Source organism: Cervus canadensis, chromosome 11, assembly GCF_019320065.1.
Source record: "Cervus canadensis isolate Bull #8, Minnesota chromosome 11, ASM1932006v1, whole genome shotgun sequence".
Lineage (NCBI taxonomy): Eukaryota > Metazoa > Chordata > Mammalia > Artiodactyla > Cervidae > Cervus > Cervus canadensis.
The window spans coordinates 56,119,440-56,141,965 of record NC_057396.1 but is presented as its reverse complement, the minus strand read 5'-3'; the positions used below and the strand labels follow the sequence as shown (position 1 = coordinate 56,141,965).

General features: G+C 42.4%; 1 protein-coding gene across 5 annotated transcripts in view; it reads left to right on the top strand.

The window, feature by feature from the left end:
- MPPED2 (metallophosphoesterase domain containing 2) overlaps positions 1–22,526 on the top strand; it is a 197,350-nt gene that overhangs the window by 34,038 nt on the left and 140,786 nt on the right. For all 5 annotated transcript variants that reach the window (XM_043482793.1, XM_043482795.1, XM_043482794.1 and 2 more), the window contains exon 3: positions 16,895–17,076. In XM_043482793.1, coding sequence (XP_043338728.1) covers positions 16,895–17,076 — 182 coding nt within the window. The remainder of the gene's footprint in view (positions 1–16,894; positions 17,077–22,526) is intronic.

Sequence of the window (22,526 nt, the reverse complement as noted above, 5' to 3'; positions counted from 1 at the left end):
AATCAGATAGACTTCCCTTGTCATTGAAGCTTCACCATTTATGGCATCTCTGACCTTGGGGAGATTATTTAACCTCATCAACTCAGTAATACTCATCTGTAGAATGGGCTGAATGCATTCGTGCTAAAGTCATTTCAGTTGTGTCCGGCTCTTTGTGAGCCTGTGGACTGTAACCCGCCAGGCTTCTCTGTCTTTGGAATTTCCAGGCAAGAATGTTGGAGTGATTTGCCATGCCCTCCTCCAGGGGCTCTTTCTGACCCAGAGATGGAACCTGGGTCTCTCATGTCTCCTGCGTTGGCTGGCAGGTTCTTTACCACTCCTGCCACCTGAGAAGACCATGGGATTAATAGTACTCACCCTACAGGGTTCTTGCAAGGAATAGATGAGGGAAAGTTTATAAAATTCTGGCACAGTGCCTGATGCTTGGCAAACAACTTCATTGATGGAAGTCAATATTTTTGTTCCTGGGAGTTGCAGTAATTTTCTTCCTGTTCTTGGAATGCGGATCCAGTTCTGATGCTAACATTGACCTGAGCAGGTCACTCAACCCGTCTGGATGTGAGGCTCCAATGGCAAAAACAGCATTATCTTTTTTACCTACAAGGTGAGGATGAAATCAGATTATACATGAAGCAGCTTTTTGAAAAAGTCTGAAGGGTTGTACCAACATACGAGTCAAAGAGGAAGGAACTTGTAAGCAGATCAGAAGGGGCAAAGTCGTGGACTTACGTTTAGGTTGTAACTGGAACTTCCCAGAGGAGTCCAGTTTGCAGAGAACAAGTTGAGTGAGTAATACTCAATCTCCTGGGGGGGCGGGGGGTGGAGGAAGCTTTAACCTAGAAACCCTGCAGCCCTATTCAGAGATTTGCCTGTCTTGTGACCTCTTATCAAGAAAAAGCCAGCCCCAAACTGGACCTTGTGGGAAGTCTTACTGCATATTTTCCCAGGTGAGGGCTGTGCCTTTGGTTCCTAGGGAACTCTGTCAGGCCTGGCCAAAGTTTACTCTTTTCCCTTGAGAGTGGTCTCAAGGGAAGTGTCCAAGAAGAATAAGAGTCCATTTATTCAGCCTGGCAAGCTGTGGAAGCATCAAGTGTAGATGTGTGCAAGATTGTCCATACCTCAGAGCACTATATAAAAATTGTCTGTGTGCTAAATTGCCAGCAGCACTCAAGAGAAGTTTTGCTTTGGCAAACTCATATATCAAAATTCCTGGCTATTCTTACATCCCTGCCTGTCCACAGGTCCTGTAACAAACATTTAGATTTCTTTTTATTTGTCCTAACTCTTAAATGCTTGCTGCAGGACAAAGAGAGATTATATTCCAGTCCGACTGCACTGATGGAAGCGGGTTCATAATTTTTACTGTGTTTCCCAATACAGTGACATGCTGCAACATGGGTGGGAAAAAACACAGTAATTTCTTTGGAAGCAGAAGCGGTTTTGTAGTTGGGCATTAGAAATGCTTCCAGTGACTTTCTCAGGCCACCACCCACCCTAGATTCCAGCAGGAATCACATTGTCTTCACAGAACAGTGCCAGCTCCAACGTTAATCAAGTTTAATCTGTCAGCCAAGACCGCTTTCCTACCGTGGGCATTTGGAGGCACTGCCGATGAAAATATCCAAGTCTTTGGCACTTCCTCGAAAGCAAATCTGAAGGCTTGAGTGGGACTGCCATCTTTTAATTATTAATTGTTGTTACTGTTATTTTCAGGAGCAATTGATACAGGAATGAGGGGAGGACTGGCTGGAACTTAACATGTCCCCTTGGCCACCCCTCCCTAAATGATGATTTAAAAACAGGCAGTGAGCCAGAGAATTTTCAAGGCTAACTTTCTCACGTGGATGAGAAAAATTATTGCAATGCCCTTTAGCTAAGTACACTTGCTTCAGCGTTTATGGATGGCAGTGGTCACGTGGTCGCCTCTTCAGGAGGAAGAGAGGTTGAAACAATCACGCAGCCCAGCCTCCGGAGACTGGGGGTGGAGGGGAACTGATGGTAGGGCATAGGCAGTGCTTTTCAGATTTTATTTTCTTTCTTTTTTTCTGAAAAGGCGAAGACTTTTTGAGGAAGTTATCTTCTTGCCAGAAAACTAAAGTAGCCTAACCTCCTTTTCATCTTACCCATCACTGCTCTAGCAAAAATATACTGGCATGCCTGAGTCTTAGCAGACTGGCAGGGCACTACAGTAGGCGATTTTGTGGAATGCACTTCAGAGAACAGCCCTCTACAGTTTAACATTCAAATGGATATATGCCGCATGAACAGGCACAAACAGACTTATGCAATCAAGGTGGATGACGACTTTCTAGCAGACATTTTGCAAATGTTGATAGGGACCTGAGAATTAGCTGCAGTTTATTCCCCTATCCAGAGTTTCCAGGAAAGTCACTGGTTTGAAATAGAACAGGGTAATTTTACATGTGAACTATCATGAGACCAATAAAAGAATGTAGAAGTGACACATAGCCTGGTGCTGAAAGAAATTGGATCTGGCCAAGATAAGGACTAGGGTGTAATTAGATTTGTGTGTTATTTCTGCGGGTGTTCAGGAGATCGTGTGTGTGTGTGTGTGTTTGCACTAAATGTAAGCTCACTGTTAAGTACATTGTAGGAAGTTTGCTGCTGCTGCTAAGTCGCTTCAGTCGTGTCTGACCCTATGCGACCCCACAGACAGCAGCCCACCAGGCTCCTCTGTCCCTGGGATTCTCCAGGCAAGAACACTGGAGTGGGTTGCCATTGCCTTCTCCAATGCATGACAGTGAAAAGTGAAAGCGAAGTCCCTCAGTCGTGTCCGACTCTTCACGACCCCATGGACTGTATGTAGCCTACCAGGCTCCTCCGTCCATGGGATTCTCTAGGCAAGAGTACTGGAGTGGGTTGCCATTTCCTTCTCCATGTAGGAAGTTTGGTCTCTATAAAATGTGATCTGTACTTTGGGCTCAGTCATTCTTGGCTAGTACCATTTGTTGTTTTTATAAAGTTTAAAATAATATAACCACTTATTCCTTTTGGGTACCTGGGCTGGGTGAGATTATAACTGTAGTCATGATGATTTGTTGTCTGCATTTTGTGAATCTGAATAATGCGTTCTGGACTGACTTAGCAGTCTTATACCACTGTGAAGTAGAGAGATACAAGCGTTAACACTTTAGGAAAATTCAGGTCACCTTATAAACACAATGTCCACTGGGGAATAACCTTCCTATAAATTTGGCCCTGTGACTCACTTCCTCACCTTCTTACCTCTCTCTTTTTAAAATAGTGTTCCTTTTATGTTGAATGACATTACCCTAGCTCTCTGCTTGGTGAGCTCCTGCCTCTTCAAGACCCAAATAAAATAAATCCACTTTGTGAAGACCTTCCCATCCCCAAATGTAATTAATTCCTTCCATCAATCTTTTTCTAAGAAGAATCACAGTAATGATTGCTAGCACTTAATGAACACTTAATATGCACCATTTGCTTAGTCATTCAGTCGTGTCTGACTCTGTGAGACCCTCCAGACTGTAGCCCTCCAGGCTCCTCTGGCCATGGGATTCTCCAGGCAAGAATACTGAAGTGGATTGCCATTTCCTTCTCCAGGGGATCTTTCTGAATCCGGGTCTCCTGCATTGCAGGCAGATTCTCTACCGTCTGAGCCACCAGGAAAGCTGTGTGAGAGGAGGTTGTAAAACTCTCAGATGACAGAGCAGACTCTGGATGGTCATCCTGGGGCAGAGCCACCTCCTGGCCTTGTGCCTTTGCTTACTCTGAGTCTCAGGTTCCTCATTTGTAAAATGGGAGAAATAGGGGGCCTACCTGCTGTAGGGATTAAATGAAAGCTGTTCAGATGAAGGGCATCACATAGCACCTGGCTTCAAAATGAAAACGGTTGCTGTTGCTCCCCATCATGACCATCATTATTTTCAGCCGAAAACTTCTACGTCGGTATCCAGATTTCATCCAGATGTCTTAGTCAGCTTGAGTTGCTATCACAAGTGCTACAGACTGAGTGGCTTAAACAGCAAATATTTATTTCTTACAATTACAGAGCCTGGGAAATCCATGATCAAGGTGCCAGCCAATTTAGTTCCTGATGAGATCCCTCTTGCTGGCTTGTTGACGGCTGCTTTCTTGCTCTGTCAAGGTCATCTTTCTTGTGTCTCTTTTTATAAGGCCACTCACTCCATTCATAAGGGTTCCTCCCTCTTGACCTAATTACCTCCCAGAGACTCCACCTTCAAACACAATCATATTAGGGCTTCAACATGAATTTTAGGGGAGGACACAGACACTCGGGCTGTAGCATCAGATCAGTGATAAAAATGGGGACTGGATGGAGCTACAGAAACTATAATCATCTAGGATGTTATAGTTCATTTTTGACGACTTCTCCAATTATCATTTACAGTTTCTATTTTTAATACCTTCAGGTTTCTATTGCTTTTCCTTCTTATCCTCTACTTTCTGTTTTTATTGGGTGTGGCTTTATCAAACATACGCCTAGTTTTTTTGGCAGGTAATTTTGAGTCAGCCTCCTTTTCTTTAGTACCCTCAGCACCATTCCTTCCCTCACATCCTGCAGTGGCCACATCAGTTTTCCTTAAAGCCAGCTTTCTTTATGACCCCTTGCACTCTTCAGTTGAGTGTGGTGGAGGGGGCAGGTTTCCACAGCCTCCAGGACTGGTTCAGGCCCTACGGTCTGGCTCTCTTGGGTGTGGTCCCCAGTCCCACCAGCCTTTCGAACCTTCTGCTGCTCACTGACACAGTGACTCTGCTCTGGCATTTTCTCTTCACTCACAAGTCCCTAAATAAGGGATGTGCTTCCTTGCAGTGTCCACTGTTGCCTGGATAGCTCCTCTTTTCTGCCTGACTTTCCAAGTCCTGTGCTTGTTTAAATCCCAATTCAGATTCCACTCTCACGTCTCTTCTTTCTGAGCCTGAGATCCTTTGTCCCCGGCATTTGAAATTGAATTGACACACCCCGTTGTGTCCGTGTCCATTGTAATGTTCCCTGTCCTTCCTGGCCTACAAGCAGCGTCAGGAATTTTTCTCCTTTATCCCACAGTACCCCACACATCCTGGATTATTCGCGACAACCACCACCACGCAGCTCCTTGATTCTAGCTGTTCGCGAGTTGTTTCATAACTCACTTGTTTACATACCACAGAAACCTTCTGGGGCTTGGCTTTACCTGTCTCCCCAGCACCTAGCGCAATCTGGTCCATAGAAGGTGCTTGATGAATGTCTGGGAGAGAGCTCAGTGACTGAACAGAAATCATATACTTATTGAATGCAGACATACCTAGATTTATTGTGCTTCATTTTACTGTGCTTTACAGATGCTGTATTTTGTTTGTTTTTTACAAACGGATGGTTTGCGGCAATCCCTCTGTTGAACAAATCTTTTGGTACTACTTTTCCAGCCGCATTTGGTGATGTTGTGTCTCTGTGTTACGTTTCGATAATTCTTACAATATTTCAACATTTTTTCATTATTATTATACTTACCATGGTGATTTGCGATCGGTGATCTTTGATGTAACTGTTGTAATTGTTATGGGGCGTTGGATGCCACAAACCATGCCTTGTATAAGACAATGAACTCTAAGTGTTTTGTGTATTTCTGACTGCTCCACTGACCAGCTGTTCCCTGCTGTCTCTCCTCCTCTTTCCTTTCCCTATTCCCTAAAACACACAAAAAATAATGAAATTAGGATAATTAATAAACTTACAGTAGCCTCTAAGGGTCCAAGGAAGAGTTGCACAGCTCTCACTTGAAATCAAGGAAAAGTAGGAATGATTAAGCTTAGTGAGGAAGGCGTGCCAAAAGCCAAGACAGACTGAAAGCTAGATCTCTGACGCTGAATACTTAGCCACGTTATGAATGTAAAGGAAAAGCTCTTGAAAATTGAAAGGACTACTCCACTGAACACGTGGATGATAAGAAAGTGAGACAGCCTTATTGCTGATATGGAGAAATTTTGAGTGGTCTGGAGAGAAGATCCAACCAGTCACACCATTCCCCTAAGCCAGAGCCTGATCTAGAACAAAAGCCTAACTCTCTTCAATTCTGTCAAGCCTGAGAGAGCTGAGAACTGAGAAAGCTGCAGAAGAAATGTTTGACGCTAACAGAGCTGGTTCGTGAGGCTTAAGGAAAGAAGCTGTCTCCAACACATCAAAATGCAGGGTGAAGCAGCAAGTGCCGATGTAGAAGCCCCTTTAAGTTGTCCAGAAGATCTAGCCAAGATAATTAATGAAGATGGCAACACTAAACCAGGGGTCCCCAGCTGCCAGGATCTAATGCCTGATGATGTGAGGTGGAGCTGACATAGTAATAATGGAAATAAAGTGCATGATAAATGTAATGCACTTGAATCATCCTGAAACCATCCCCCTACTGGTCCATGGAAAAATCATCTTCCAGGAAACTAGTCCCTGGTGTCAAAAAGGTCAAAAAGGGGACCACGGCATTAAATAGCTGTTTTTCAATGTGGACAAAAACCCATATGTTGGAAGAAGGTGCCATCTAGGACTTAGATAGCTAGAGAGGAGAAGTCAGTGCCTGGCTTCAAAGCTTCAAAGGACAGGCTGACAATCTTGTTAGGGGCTAATCCAGTTGGTGGCTTTAAGTTGAAGCCCGTGTTCCTTTAGCATTCCAAAAAGCCTAGGACTCCCAAGGATTATACTTAATTAACTCTGCCTGGGATGAGTTAACAGTGATGCTGGGATGACAACAAATCTGTTTACACCATGGTTTACTGAATATTTTAAGCCAACTATTGAGACCTAGTGTTCAGGAAAAAAAAAAAACAACAACTTTCTTTTCAGGATATGACTGTCACAGACAGTGCATGTAATCAGCCAGGAGCTCTGATGGAGATGCTCAACAAGGTGGTGTTGGGGGCTTCCCAGGTGGAGTGGTAAAGAATTCACCTGCCAATGCAGGAGATGCAGGTTTGACCCCTGGATCGGGACAATCCCCTGGAGAAGGGAATGGCAACCCACTCCAGTATTCTTGCCTGGAAAATCCCATGGAAAGAGGAGCCTGGCGGACTACAGTCCACGGGGTCACATGGACTGAGCATGCACGCATGCCACACCAACACACCATCCATTCTGTAGTTGTTGGAACAAGGAGTCATTTTGACTTTGAGGTTTATAATTTAAGAAATATATTCTTATGTCTGTAGCTGCTGTAGATAATGATTCCTCTCACGCATCTGAGCAAAGTAAATTGAAAACCTTGTGTTTTCAAACAGTGAACGATTCACTGTTCTAGACGCCATTAAGAACACTGGTGATTCGTGAGAAGAGGTCAGAATATCCACAGTAACAAGAGTTTGGAAGTTGATTCCAGCCTTCCTGGATGACTTTGAGAGGTTTAAGACTGAAGTGGAGGAAGTTAACCACAAATGAGGAAGTACCAAGAGAACTAGAATTAGAGGTGGTTCCTGAAGATGTGGCTGAATTGTAATCTCATGATAAAACTTTAACAGATGAAGAGTTGATTCTTACGGATGAGCAAAGAAAGTGAGATGGAATCTACTCCTGGTAAAGATGCTGTGAAGACTATTGAAATGACAGCAAAGGATTTAGAATATTAGGTAAACTTACCTGATTAAAGAAGCAGCAGGATTGGAGAGGACTGGTACCAGTTTTGAATGAAGTTCTGTGAATGAAATGCTATCAAACGGCACTGCATACTACAGAGAAATTTTCTGTGAAAGGAAGAATTAGTTGATGTGGCAGACTTCGTTGTTATCTTATTTTAAACAATTACCACAGCCACCCCAACCTTCAGCAACCACCACCCTGATCAGTCAGCCTCCACCAACAGCCAGGCAAGACCCTCCACTAGCAAAAAGTTTGCAACTCGCTGACTGCTCGGATGATAGTTATTTTTAGCAATAATTTTTTAAAGCGTGCACGTTGTTTTTTTTTTAAGATGTAATGCTATTGCACACTTAATAGACTACAGTATAATGTAAATATGACTTGTACATACACTGGGAAACCAAATAATTCTTGTGATAGTCACTTTATTGTGGCAGTCTGGAATCCAACCCACAGTATCTCTGAGGTATGCCTGTAAGGAATTGACAGATCCATTCCAGAATCCTTGTATGTTGCTTCTTTGTCGTCCTAGAGCTTACCATGACTCCTGGCATGCAGGTAGGTGTTTAAGAAATCATTGTTGACTGTGTGGACTGACAGACACTCAGTTCAGTATCATATGCCTTTTTTTTCAAAGGCAAGGCCAGTATCCAGAAGTGTAAGCTAACAAACCCGGTTGTTAAAAGAGCAGGAAACACTTAACCCTGGACAACACATCTCCAGTGGGATATTTATGACCCAACTGTTTGCCATTTGAGAGGCTTCAGTGGCTATCACAGTAGCTAGCCTGATGGGCACCGAAACGCCCCAGTGGAACCAGCAGAAGGACCAGAAATTCCTATCACATGCAGTGCTTGAAGAATTAAATTATTACCACTTAGTATTCATTGGATGTCAGCACTGTACTTCTGTACTAGGAAAAAAATAGATGAAACATGAGACACGCTCTGTGCAGTGGGCTTTTGTTAGCTATAATTAGTTGGTGGTAGAACAGTGTTGATACAGCAGTTCAGAGTTAAAGGAAAGCAGTGCCCTTGGTACAAATGTGAGTATATTTAAACATTTGGCTCTGTTAGGCTTCCTCACTGTGTTTCAGCACCATTACTGTTCTGGGACATGAAGGCTAAATTGGGAGAGTTTCATCAGCTCAGACTTTTAGAAAATGTAGAACAGCCCATTTTTGAAGCAACTAGTTAAATCTCACATCATTTAATTTTTATTTAATTGTGGTAACTGGGATTCTGATTTCTTTGCTCTGTTTTACACTAGAAAGACCTGGCAGCTCCATCTGTGGTCCTAAATTGCAATTTCACTTCTCTTTGCATGTGAAGTCTGGCTAATTCTGATTCTATTTGAAAGAATCTGGACTGCATTTACTTTTGCATTGTCTGGAAAGCAGAAAATACAATTGCAAAGAGAAAGAGTGTGTTTTAAGCTGCTTATGAGACTGACTTGTTTCTAAGGTCTTGCACAGATTTCTGGCGGTGGAGAAACCAGGCAGGTCATCATTGGAGCATCATTTGCTCCTGCCTCTCTTTCACACTTGAAGAACAGAGGTTACAGGAAGGGCAGTGACTTGCCCAGGATCACGTAACTAATTGATGACCAGTGTAGTGGGGGTGCAGGAAGGGCCTGGACTCCACAGCCAGAGCTCTTTTTAATGAGGCTTGTCTGTCAGCTAAAGTGGCCCCTCTAATGCCACCTGTATTTGGAAACATTCACAATCAGTTTGCCCGTGTGACTTGACGTCTCCGGGAATGAGAAGCACTCTTTATTTTTGTTGTTGTTGTTCAGTCACCCAGTCGTGTCCAACTCTTCGCAACCCCATGGACTGCAGCACATCAGGCCTCTCTCCCTCACCATGTCCCGGAATTTACCCAAGTTCATGTCCATTGCGTTGGTGATGCCATCCAGCCATCTCATGCTCCGATGCCCTCTTCTCCTTCTGCCCTCAGTCTTTCCCAGCATCAGGGACTTTATCTTAACCAATACTCAAAAAATTAAATTCTATATTGCTTATTTTCCTAATGAACCCTAATGTGCATTTTCTTGAGGTTTTAAGAGGCTCCATTCAATTGGGTAACAGTCATAAAAAGAGAGGTATCAGTGCACTAAGACTTGGGTATTTTTGAAAATGAACTCCAACAATTTTGAGCAGAGTCTCTAGATATTAATGATTACAAGAGTTTAGGTGGTTTGATTTGATGTCATTTTATTATTTTTAACATCTTTTATTCTCCAAGTCCAGGCATATTTTTAGCTTCCAAAGTTAGGTAAAAAGAGAAGTGAATCAGAAGTTAGAAAACTTGAGTTCTAGTTCTTTAGACTGGGCAAAGCTTAAAAATTTTTATACCTGTGTATATTTTTTAATGTTAGTTGAAAAGTTCAATCACCATATCCACTTCATGCCTACATAGATGAAACTGTTTAGGGCCAAACTAAACAAAATTGTGTAAAAACTGTAATATGCTTCACAAAAATTAAGTAATAGCATACAAAAAAGGCAAAAACCATGAAGCCGATATTCAGAGAAGCGAAACACAGGATTAAATCATCTCTGAAGCCTGTCCAGTTGAAAAATTCTCCACTGTACTAACTTAAGCCTGGTATTTATTTATTTATTGTTTTGCTAGAGGGTTTTGCATATCTTTATCAAACAGTCGATTGGAGAGGGGACTGAATTCTTATGTCTGGGGTGGATGGTGTAACATCACAAACCTAATTTTAACTCGCACGTCAGCTGAATTTTCAGGGTAAAAATGAAAGCTTTAACATTACATTTGAAAACTTGTTAAAGTCACTGGGAGCATAAGCACAGCATTGTGGTTTTCAAGTGGAATGGGAGATAATAAATGCATTGGAATCCTGTTAAAATGCTTTGTAAGAGTTTTAGTCTTGTTTGACAGTGAATTATAATCTAAATGTGTACATAAGGCTTTTACTTCTCATTTGGCCTAAAGAAGAAATTCATGTCATAACAGACCGCATGATTACAGCTCTTCTGAAGATCTGTCAATAGGGCTTGCATCAGTGTATACATTTGCTATTGCAAAAATAACAGATGTGACCAATAGAGCTTTCCAGAGTGGAAGCAATAATATTATCATATTAGTGTTTTATGGTAAAAAACAAAACAAAACAAAGAAACTCTAATGGGTCAGGATGGAGTGAATGAGAATGGTTTATTTGTTTGAGTAGGCAATGGGATATATAAACATTTGACAATCAAGCTTCAAGAACAAGATTTGAGGCTTGGCACAAAACTTGGAGACTTAATTGGAATACTCAGGATGATAGCTGAGGCTTCCCCTAGGAAAATCCTCCAGGGTGTCCGGCTTTGGTGGTTCTCCAGCGCCTGTACTAGCATTTGTCTTGGACAAACAACTCATGGGCTCATGAATCCATATGTGCTTGTGTTAGTCACTCCGTTGTGTCCAACTTTTTGTGACTGCATGGACTGTAGCCCACCAGGCTCCTCTGTCCATGGGATTCTCCAGGCAAGAATACTGGGGTGGATAGCCATTCCCTCCTCCTGGGGATCTTTCCAACCCAGGGATCTAATCTGGGTCTCTTGCATTGAAGGTGGTGTCTGAGCCATCAGGGAAGCCCCCCCTGAATCCATATGGCCCATGAGTTCTGACACTACAGATAGAGGCATTCTGACCATTTGGATTGTATCCAGGAGGTCACCAGTATGCCAAGGGCACTGGACATCCTATCACAAAAGAAAAAGTTGAGGACAGTGTGGCCACTCAGGTGGGTTAGAGATGATTTCAGGAGGTTATGATACATGTCCTCAGATATGTGAAGAACTGTCCAATGGAAAAGGGACTGAATTCTTCTTCTCTGCTGTTTGAGTGCAGAACTAGGATTAAGAAAGAAGTGACAGGAAGGAAATGCATGGTTTTAATTTTTAAAAAGTATTTTTATTTTCGTCTGCATCGGGTCTTAGTTACAGCATGCGGGAGCTTTGTTGTGGCTTTCACGGGCTTCTCTCTAGTTGCAGCACTAGAGTGGGCTCAGTGATTCTGGCATGTGGGCCTCATTGTCCCGTGGTGTGTGGGACCTTATCTTCCTGATCTGGGATAGAACCCTGGTGTGTCCCTTGCCTTGAAAGATGGAATCTTAACCACTGGATCACCAGGGAAGTCCCAAGAAATGAATGTTTTTATTGACTGTGGATTATGTGTCCAGCGCTCTGCTGGCTGTTGTGTGTGTAATCAGCCTTAATTGAACAAAGTTGTGTGCTAGCTGTTACTGTCTCCTTGTAATGGAAGGAGACATGGAGGTCAGAAAAACTTAACTACTGCTACTAATAGTAGTAAAAATATTACTACTGAGTTAAAACAAAACCTAACATTGATAGTCTGCTGTGTGTCAGGCACTGTTCTATGTGCTTTGAGTTATTCTTTGTCATCCTCATGGTGACCCTATGAGTTAGAAACTATTTTTATATTCATTTTATTGGTAAGGAAACCAAGACACAGGAATCAAGCACATTGCTCGGTGTCACACTTTATAAAAGTGAAGTGAGATTCATAGCCAGATAGTCTGGCTTTATAGCTAAACATGACCCCCCACACACACCCCACCTTACATCATTCAGTATCTTTAATTTCGGAGCATGTGTTGCGTGTCAGATCCAGTACTTGACAATTTATTTCCTTATAGTGATAGAGTAGATTAGACAGTGAAAAAGCTGGCTTAAAACTCAACATTCAGAAAACGAAGATCATGGCATCTGATCCCATCACTTCAAGGCAAATAGATGGAGAAACAGTGGAAACAGTGACAGACTTTATTTTCTTGGGCTCCAAAATCACTGCATATGGTGACTGCAGTCATGAAATTAAAAGACGCTTGCTCCTTGGAAGAAAAGCTATGACAAACCTAGACAGCATATTAAAAAGCAGAGATATTACTTTGCCAGCAAAGAGCCACATAGTCGAAGCCGTGGTTTTTCCAGTAGTCATGTATGGATGTGAGAACTGGACCCATAATGAAGGCTGAGTGCTGAAGAATTGATGCCTTGGAACTGTTGGTGTTGGAAAAGACTTTTGAGAGTCCCTTGGACAGCAAGGAGATCAAACTAGTCAATCCTAAAGGAAATCAACCCTGAATATTTATTGGAAGGACTGATGCTGAAGCTGAAGTTCCAGTCCTTTGGCCACCTGATGTGAAGAGCTGACTCACTGGAAAAGACCCTAATGCTGGGAAAGATAGAAGGCAAGAGGAGAAGGGGATGACAGGATGAGATGGTTGGATGACATCACCAACTCAATGGACATGAGTTTGAGCAAACTCTGGGAGATGGTGATGGATAGGGAAGTCTGACATGATGCTGTCCATGGGGTTGCAAAGAGTCAGACATGATTGAGTGACTAAACAAAAACAGCAGAGATTGGGCAGTGTTATTCCCATTTTATAGATGAGAAAATCGAGATGAAAAGAGTGGAATATCTTACCCAAAATGAGTAACTCAGCCAGACTGTTACTCAGTCTTCAGGCTTCTGGCCAAGTCACTTTGGACCATGCTCAGCTTTCTTAGAGTTTCTGGATCGGAAACTTTCTAGCAAGTAGAGCAAGTAACCAGAATTGGCTGCCCTGGTGGAGAGGAGGGGACTCAGGGGCGGGGCTTGCCTTCTCTGGAAAACTTGGAGAGAAAATTTATGTAAGCTAGCCAGGAAACAGATAGAGAAGGCTCAAGCTTCGTATAAAGCACTGAACCCGATGCCCCCTAAGGTTTTGTCCAGCTCTGGGATTTTATGATGCAGTGTTTTCTTCTCATCTTCCCATGTCATCTTGTTTTCCCCTGGGTGTACTCAGATGTACGTGCAAATGTCACTCTGCTGTTTGAATCTGGCTCTGGGGGTTAGATTGCCTTGGTAAGAGACTCACTTGCTAGGATGTTTGACATGATGCCCTAGGGGAAATGTTAGGTCATGTGAGAAGTCAGCAGCATAAACAGTAAGCAGTAAGGTTGTTAACTAAGAGGGAACAGGCAGTGGGAGGGTCTTCCCACAATGTGAACAGGTAGATCTTATGATAGCTGTCAGGGTCTCCCTTAAACACGCTTTTACAGGAAAATGTTTGACTGTCTTGCCTTTTCAAAGTGTTTACCACATGCTCAATTTGGAAATGGTCGTTTCCCTAGGGTTGTCTCAACTTTAATTATATCTGCTGCAACTTGCCTACTCTACTAGGGAGCCTTATTTTCAACTCTGAATATCTCTGGGTGGAAATGCCTTCTTTCCTATGACCCCTAGGTGATACTTGTCCTGTTATCCTGCAGTGTGGCTCTGACAGGCTATGCTGTCTTATGTTCTTGTACTTTGATGGATAGCAAAGGACATCAGTGCCTCTGGGTCAGGGGGTGTATGTAAATTATATTTTTGCATGTTTATAACCCATCCACACCCCAGGCTTTGGGCTTCCACAGTCCTCTTCCTTGAATCAGTCCTCCATATCTTTCCCAGTATCTACTAATTGTTTCTCTTGGATGACATCAAGTTGGTGGTGGTGATGGATACACCTTCTCAGTCATCCTGTGTCCCTCTGATTCATCATTTTATTTCAGCTCAAAGCTGAGAGGACTCATTTTTCTCTCTTCTTCCTGTCTCTTCTATTTTTTTTTATTTCTTGGCCTTTATTTCCCTGTTAATTCTTTTGGACCTTTGAGTGTTTCTCTGGAGGAGGAGGGAAGGTGGGGAAGGACTTGAAACCACTCAGAAATTGACTGATGTTTTAATAGTCATGGAAAATGATTGTCCAGCACAGAGCTAAGAAACCCAACATGTACTGAGCGGTGATTCGCTTCTGTAAACGGAGTAGGTTCCTAGCACAGGGGCCTGTTCACAGGGAAGGATGTTTATCTGTGCTCCTTTCTGTTTTATAAACTGAAAATGATGACTCTGATGTCTCTCTGATAAATTCGTGTAGACTCTTAAAGCTGGTGTCCCCAACCTCTGGAATCGGATGTCTGATGATCTGAGGTGGAGCCGATGAAATAATAATAGAAATACAGTGCACACTAAATTAATGTGCTTGAATCATCCCCACACCATCCCTACTCCCCCTCCGCCAGTCGATGGAAAAATGGTCTTCCATGCACCTTGTCCCTAGTGCCAAAAAAGGTTGGGGACCGCCTTAAAGGATTTTGATGCAATAGTTGTGCCCATAGCTTAGCTGAGTTACAGAAGGGAAGAAATGGGACTGTGTCTGTATTTGACCATTAGGATGAGAACAGAACTGGAAAATAAAGATATATAAATAATGAATTTATGTATACTTTTCAAGTCCAGTGGTTGATGAATTTTCTTGCAGACATTGGTGGTTTCAGCATAGATGTACACAGCCCCTTTCTAGCAAGCATCTTAAATTTGGGTGTAGGAATAGAATATTGTCACTTCCAGAGGGTGACACAGTCTGCTATGGAAGGAAACAGTCCTTCATTGTCTGGGAAAACTACTTTTAGAAAACAGGCAATGTCAACTGATACAATTTAGAACCACTGAGACAGTGTAATAGAGTCTCAGTAATGGAAAGGAAGACAAACATTTTAATATATATTAAAAAAATCAACAGTGGATACTATCAGAAGGGTTTCTAGGTCACTCATGAGATCTCAGTGGATTAGTGAATTTTCTTCATGATGACAGCATTGTTACTTTCTAACCTTTACAGGAAAAATCAGGTGTGTGTGTATATATATATATTTTGTTTGTTTGTTTTTGCAGAAGTTAAACTTTCTTTTTGGGTTTTCAGTGAGCCCCACTGTGTTCACCAGTTCACAGCCCCTGCATCCTTTTTGTCTTCTTCCAGTTCTTTCTTCTTCCTTACTTCTTCTCTGACAAAGGTAAAATAAAATTAAAAGACTAACCATTAAGGAAATGCGGGACTTGGCAGGTTGCATATTGACTGCCTTTGTGCCCCTCACAAACATTGCCATTGTGAAAACAGATTGTTTCTTTTTACAAAAGTGGGGAAAAGAACGAAAAATTAAACAAAGCCTTTGGAGGCAACTGGTACAGAGAATCTTGTGTTGAGCTTTCCCTGTGTTCTCTGCTGCATGTTAATGACCCAGGGTGGGGCGGTGAAATGAAATATTGTTCCTTATTTAACATTTTACGCTCTCATCTCCACATCGCATATTTGCTTCTCTTGTGACCTTCTCTTTGCTTTGATAGCTGCTTCTTTTCACCCATAATCCAACATAAGTGTACATTCCTACAGAGAAATTACAGGAAGCTGTCAGTGTAGAGTTAATATAGTTAAAGCATCCTTAACTCTGCTATAAACCCTTTAAATAATTAAAACTGTATGCTTGAAGAGTCAGATTTGCATTGCTTTACCAAGTTTATTTAGCACACTTTGTTACACTCAATTAAATGAGAGTGTTCTGTTTCATTTTCTTTGCTTCGGGTGGATCATTTTGCCTTTTGATTCTTATGCCTGAGTGTAATTTCACAGTGCTTAGATCTCTAAAACTGTACATATATTAATGCATATGTAGATCTGTACACACCCATTAAACGACTTACTATATTTGTACTGAATAGACTCTTTGCCCAAGGCATGTGAGCATTCCAAGTAACCTAAGGTGTAACTGGGGCCACAGGTGGTGGTAGAGAAGCAGCTGGGCAAAGTTCTTGGAACATCAGTGTTTTATTTAAAAGTCCTTTTACTTTGGCATCACCTTCCCTCCGCACAGTTTGATATGTGAATCTCTGCTTGAAAAACGTGATAGAGGTATTGAATGGTTCTAGAAAGGAAATTACATAGAAGTACTTACCATCTACTATGTCTCTTAACATTTCAGTTGGCAAAGCATGTGTAGAATGTTCTCCATAAATTAGTTCTTTGCTAAAGTTGTGCATGTTTAAGGAGGAATAAATTAGTTATCCATTTCCTAATGAGTAGTAGGATCAATTGGAGCATGAAGAGAGAGAAGATAATATCATTTTGCTTCCCCAGTTGGGGTTCAATATCCCTAAACTTCACCATTAATCACTCTCTCAGTTGCCTGGGTTACTTCTGACTCTACGTGTAAAATTGTCTGGCTTTTTAATTTTCCTACCAGGTAAGTAAGACTTTTTGAATTTGCCCAGTGGGTTTGGAGACGGGTGATGCAGTCTCTTTTGCACCCCAAAGGGTTCCTTGTTATAGTGGGCCCATCTGTCTTTGCATCGGTTTGTCTGGGTGCGTTCACGGATAACAGTCAATATGTATGTGCGATGACAATTACGAGGGTTCTAATATATTTAACTGTTATGGGATCTGTTATGTCTACTTCAGGGTCGACCCCATCCCATATGACACTCCAAAACCAGCGGGCCACACGCGGTTTGTCTGCATCTCAGACACACACTCCAGAACAGATGGTATCCAGATGCCTTATGGGGACATCCTTCTCCACACAGGCGATTTCACCGAGCTGGGACTGCCCTCAGAGGTTAAGAAGTTTAATGACTGGTTAGGTAAGGAATGATTGCGTTCTGGCGCCCCCAATTAACCTTTCCCGTCCGAGTGTCACTCACTGCGTCCTAATTGAATTAGAGCACTTGGAAGCCAGCTCAGCCATTTCTCGTATGATATGCGGTGGTGTCTAGCTTTAATCCAGTTCTGTTAATTAAAGATGAATTTTTAGATATTTAATTTTACTGTGCATCCTTTCAGCGCCTGGCCTCGGCGGCTCTGGGGCAAAGGGATGGAAAGCTTTGAAGCCGATCTCATCTCAGTCATTCTGCTTTAACGAGGGCACTCATTGGCACACATGAGACCTGGAATCATATTTTTAATTCATTGGCTCTGCCATTTTTCCCAGATAGTATGAGCAAAGATGTACCAGTAAGAGAATATTTCTAAAGAATGAGGAGGATGTCAGAGCCCTTATTTAAAGGGAGGGTCTTAGCACAGGGATGCTTGGGGGGCAACTTTCCCAAGTGAACCAGAAGGGTGTCCTGGATGTCCTACTGTAAAGCCCCAAAAATCTGGACTATGAAATCACCCTACACACTACTGTGAAAAAGGTAATGGCAACTTTGTGGTTATTGTAGGGGCACCCAGCGGGTCGGAGTTACTTGAAAAATGCTGACTCCTGGGTCAGGCAGTTGCCAAATATTAGCATTACAAGGGAATCATGGGGTTATTCACAGCAACATTAGATGACAATTCTTTGTAAGAATCCTCTTCAGTGAGGGAAAGAAGTGCCAGCGTTCTGAGATTTTAGAATCTCTAAAGACACTGAGGAATTACACTGAGATTTTAGAATCTCTAAAGACACTGAAGAATTACAGAAAGGGCAGAAATCACTCTGCAAGAATAATGTCATGAATAATGTGTCAGCCAACCAAAATCACTTAGGAGATTTAGGCAGAAACTTGAAAATTCATTTTCCATCGAACTAAAGCAAGGCTTGAGAAATTTTTAAATAATTGATTAAATGATAAGGTGTATGTGTTGATGGAAAACACTATTCATTAAAAATGGTTAAAATATTTAGAAAATAAACAATAAACTAATAACAACTATTTTGAGTTTTCTTGTGACTTGCACTTTATCCATCTTTTATAGAGTTGACACCAGAATACATAAATGCTCTTTTACTATTGTTTATTTTCATTTGATAGTATTGATAACATATTACATGATTTTGCATGATTTTCATATTTATCCTTTTTGATAGCAATATGGCATTTGTATTGTTCTGTATTTTTATTTAATAGGACAGCTCTTTCAAAATGAACTTTCAATTTGGTAACAGTTTTTCCTCTGAAGCTAGCACTGAAATGTGCGTTTTCATGCATATATGTCTTTTTGTTTCCATTGATTTATTTCTTAGGGCAAACTACAGTGTGAGTGAAGTTACTGCGTCAAAGGATATGGAATTATTTACGGTCCTTATTGTTTATTGGCATATTGCTTCCCAAGGGGGTTGTAGCTGTGTCCTGAATATACCAATTTTACCACGATCTTGGAGTTTTGTATTTTGTACTGTTTCAGTAGGTACTCAGTCATCTCACTTAAAATAGCAAGATATATTAAACATCATTCAGCATAATCCCATTTTTACAAGTGACTCTGATGCAGAGAAGTAAAGTGACCCGTGACAGACTATACTATGGTACAGCTGGGCCTGTAATCCCATTCTTTTCACTCCTCTTTCGCATGTTTGCTTTCCAGTACTATTACCTCTTTCTTTTAACAATTTGTATTTATGAACTATTCACAGACAGAATTATTTGGGGTTGAATTTGACAGTTTCAAGCTGTTCTGTGACAACTGAATCAACACAGAAGTGATCTCGCTGCATTGACAATGTTGATTTGTAAGGAAAGAGTAAGCCTGTGGGAAGAAATACAAGACAGGCTGGATCCTGGTTATAATCTTGTTTAGCCACTGACCTTGGGCAACTGAGTTAACCTCACTTTTCCCCTTGGTTTCCCTCTGCAGAACGAAGGATTAATACTACCTGTCTTTCTGGTTTGTTGTGCAGATTAATCAGTAAATGATTGCAGCTAGGAAGTTTTTGTGGGCCATTAATAACTGAATGGGGAATGTGGTGAATGAACCATCAACAGATATTTAAAGGGTAAAAACAAGAAGAGGTCAGAGGAATTATTTAGTGGAATGGAAGTAAACACACGGAGATTTTATAAAGGAATGTACTTCTTAGATGGAAAAGTGCCACAACCAAGGAAATAAAATAATAAAGAAATAAAATGCTGAGGTCCAGTTGCAAGATCAGTTTCTTCTCATCCATTTCGCTTCTGGTGGCCTGACGCAAGAGGAAGGGGACTCAGAAGGGGATGCAGAATGTGAGGCTGAAGGAATACCGCCCCCCCCCCCCCACAGAAGTATAAGGGAAGAGAAGTTGGGAATCCCAGAGGGACAGCCCAGAAGAGTTCCGTTACCCTGGCAACCTCAGGGTGCTCCAAGGGTGAGAGTTAGTATATGATTACACGCTACCACTTGGCTCAGTTGGAAACCTCTTACCTGAAAAAAGCTGCCAGGTGGCCTAGCAGAGTGGAGGCAGGGGTCAGATCAGTCTAGGGCTTTAGCCATAATAGGTCATCCAACCCTCACTGGCATGAATCCACATAGACTTGGCCGGCACTTTGAGTCCAGGGAAACTCTCGCTGATTTCCATCTTTCTCCTTGGGTCTAGACTACCCTGATTCTTGGCAGCAACTGATCATCCCCTGGGCTCCTTTACTTTCCCAAAAGGCTATTTCTGCTTCAGACCAGGCACACCTTCTATCTGTCCCAACCTTCGAAAGTTGCTAATGTTATCCCCATTTTACAGATGAAGAATCTGGAGTTCAGTTGCCCAGGATCTTTTAGCGGAAAAGAAACTCAGAGAGTCTAAGACATGCACCCAAATTCACTCAGTGAGTAAACCTGGTGTTGTCTGAGCCCTTTTCTTTCCATCCTGTGATTTTACCAGTGGGCTTATGGCATCTAGGAAGCTTGCAGACTTGAGCTTGAACTAAAATGTTCCAGCATCTTCATGGAGACTTGAGTTATGCTGTTATTTGAAAAATGTATTTAATCTCACCTTAACCTACCAGTTGCAGGGGCTGAGAATCCCATCACGCGTTCTCTGTTGGTTCAGAGATGTTGGGTCCCTGGTTAATATGTACGTATGCCACCTGGCAGGAGGAACACATAAAGTTATTAATGCAAAGTAATTTATGAGATAAGCAGGCACAGCACAGGCTCATAAGACGATAGGACCCAAACTAGGTACAGCCACAGGTTGGGAAGATAGTGCAGCCTGTAATGAGAAGAGCCTGTGTTGAATTCCTTGCCTTTGTTGCTTAAATTTCTGAGCCTTGATTTTCTCATTTGTAAAATGGGCATGATAATAATACACCCCATGGTTGCTATGAGAATATATTCTGTGATAAAGCTTGTGCCATTCTCAACATGGCTTTTCTGATGGCTCAGCAGTAAAGAATCTGCCTGCAATGCAGGAGACAGTGTGTTTGATCGCTGGGTCGGGAAAATCCCCTGGAGAAGGAAATAGCATCCCACCCCAGTGTTTTTACCTGGAAAATCCTGTGGACTGAAGATCGTGGCAGACTACAGTCCATGAGGTAGCCAAAGAGCTGGACATGACTTAGTGATTAAAACAACAGACAGCAATCTTCCTAACACAGCCCCTGGCCTACAGACAGCTTTCAGCAGATAGTGTAGAGAGAGACAGCAGAGCCAGAGGCATAGAATCCATAAGGCAGAAACTGGAAAGGACTGAATCCACCTGCCAGTTTAGGAGACACAGGACACGCAGGTTCGATCCCTGGGTTGGGAAGATCCAGAGGAGGAAATGGCAGCCCGCTTCAGTAGTCTTGCCTGGGAAATCCCAGGGACAGAGGAGCCTGGCGGGCTACAGTCCAAAGGGTTGCAAAGGGTCAGACACAAATGAGCAACTTAAGCATGCAGAAAGGATTGGCACTTTACTGTTTTTTTAACCTAGAAACTGAATTTATTAACTTGCATAATGTTCCATAGGTTTAAGAGGAATTTAGAGTGAAGAGGGAGTCTGAAGAAGCACAGAATAAAGGCTGAGGACAGGCCCCCCTCTTAACAGTGACACGTGGGACGAAACGTTGAAACTGTAAGAGGACTTGGAGGTCCCACCTCCTCATTTGATGGAAGGGGAAACTGAGGCCAGAGAGATTATATGAACAACTCAAGGTCACTGAGATAATTAATGGTCTCATTGAAACTGGGACTTGGTCCGGGAGAGGGTTGAACTAATATACATTATCTGTGGGTGGTGGGGGCTAGAAGCTGTACCTCCCCCCCCCGCCCCACATTAACATGTATCATTTTATGCAGTCCCCAAAATAACTTGTGAGATAGCTTCTATGATTTATGAGGAAGATATTATTAGCTTGTTTATTACCTGGGAGGAAAACTGAGCCTTGGTGAAGTTAACTTACCTAAGATCACACAACTGGGAGGTGACCTGAGAATTTGATTTTCAGTCTGTCAGACTCCACTTGCCACATGTGTTCTATCTTTTTCTATTCCCAACCTTGAGCTTGGGATCCCTGCCGGGAGGGACCATATTCTGGGTAAAATTGTTTTTTTAAATTAACTACCTGTCTAAACATAGGGCTTCCCAGGTGGCTCAGTGGTAAAGAATCCACCTACCAGAGCGGGAGCCACAGGAGACGCTGGTTCCATCCCTGGGTCAGGAAGATACCCTGGCGGAGGAAATAGCAACCCCCTCCAGTATTCTTGCCTGGGAAATCCCATGGACAGAGAAGCCTGGCAGGCTGTAGTCCAGGGGATCTCTAAACATACACACTCACGCGTATGTAGACTCAGAGCCCAGGATGGCTCTATGGCATTTCTCATATATGAGAGTTGTGGGGACAAGGTGCAGATAGGTCTTTCCTAAAGAAATAATTTTTATAGCCCCATTCATGTGATAGCTCAGATATGCTCCATGGATGTCATGAATGAATAGGCATTGGTGAGCTGAGCTGGGGTCCTAGTCACTCAACCATGATGGCATTTTCTTTTTTATCTTGGCAAAACTGCATCTCATTTACAGACTGGGCTTAAAAATAAACTTGCCGACTATAGATTAACTGCCAGTTAAGATGTTATTGTTTTTATTGCTAGTAAATTCTGAACCACTGAAATGCCTAAAGACAACTTTTGTGAGGCAGTGGGTTGTGTCTGGTCTTCCTTCACTTTGCCCCTATGGTGTTCTGACCTGTGCCACTTTGATGTTCTTTACTGATCCCTCATGTCCTCTCATCTTTGGAATATTTGTGGTAGCCTTCTTCTTGAATATGCATCTTTGCCCTTGGAGGCTACACAAATGGAGATCTCAACATTTGATTGCACACCCACCTTTGTGTTTCCACCTTCCAGTTGCACCCACACTGACTTTCTTCCCACTCCCCGA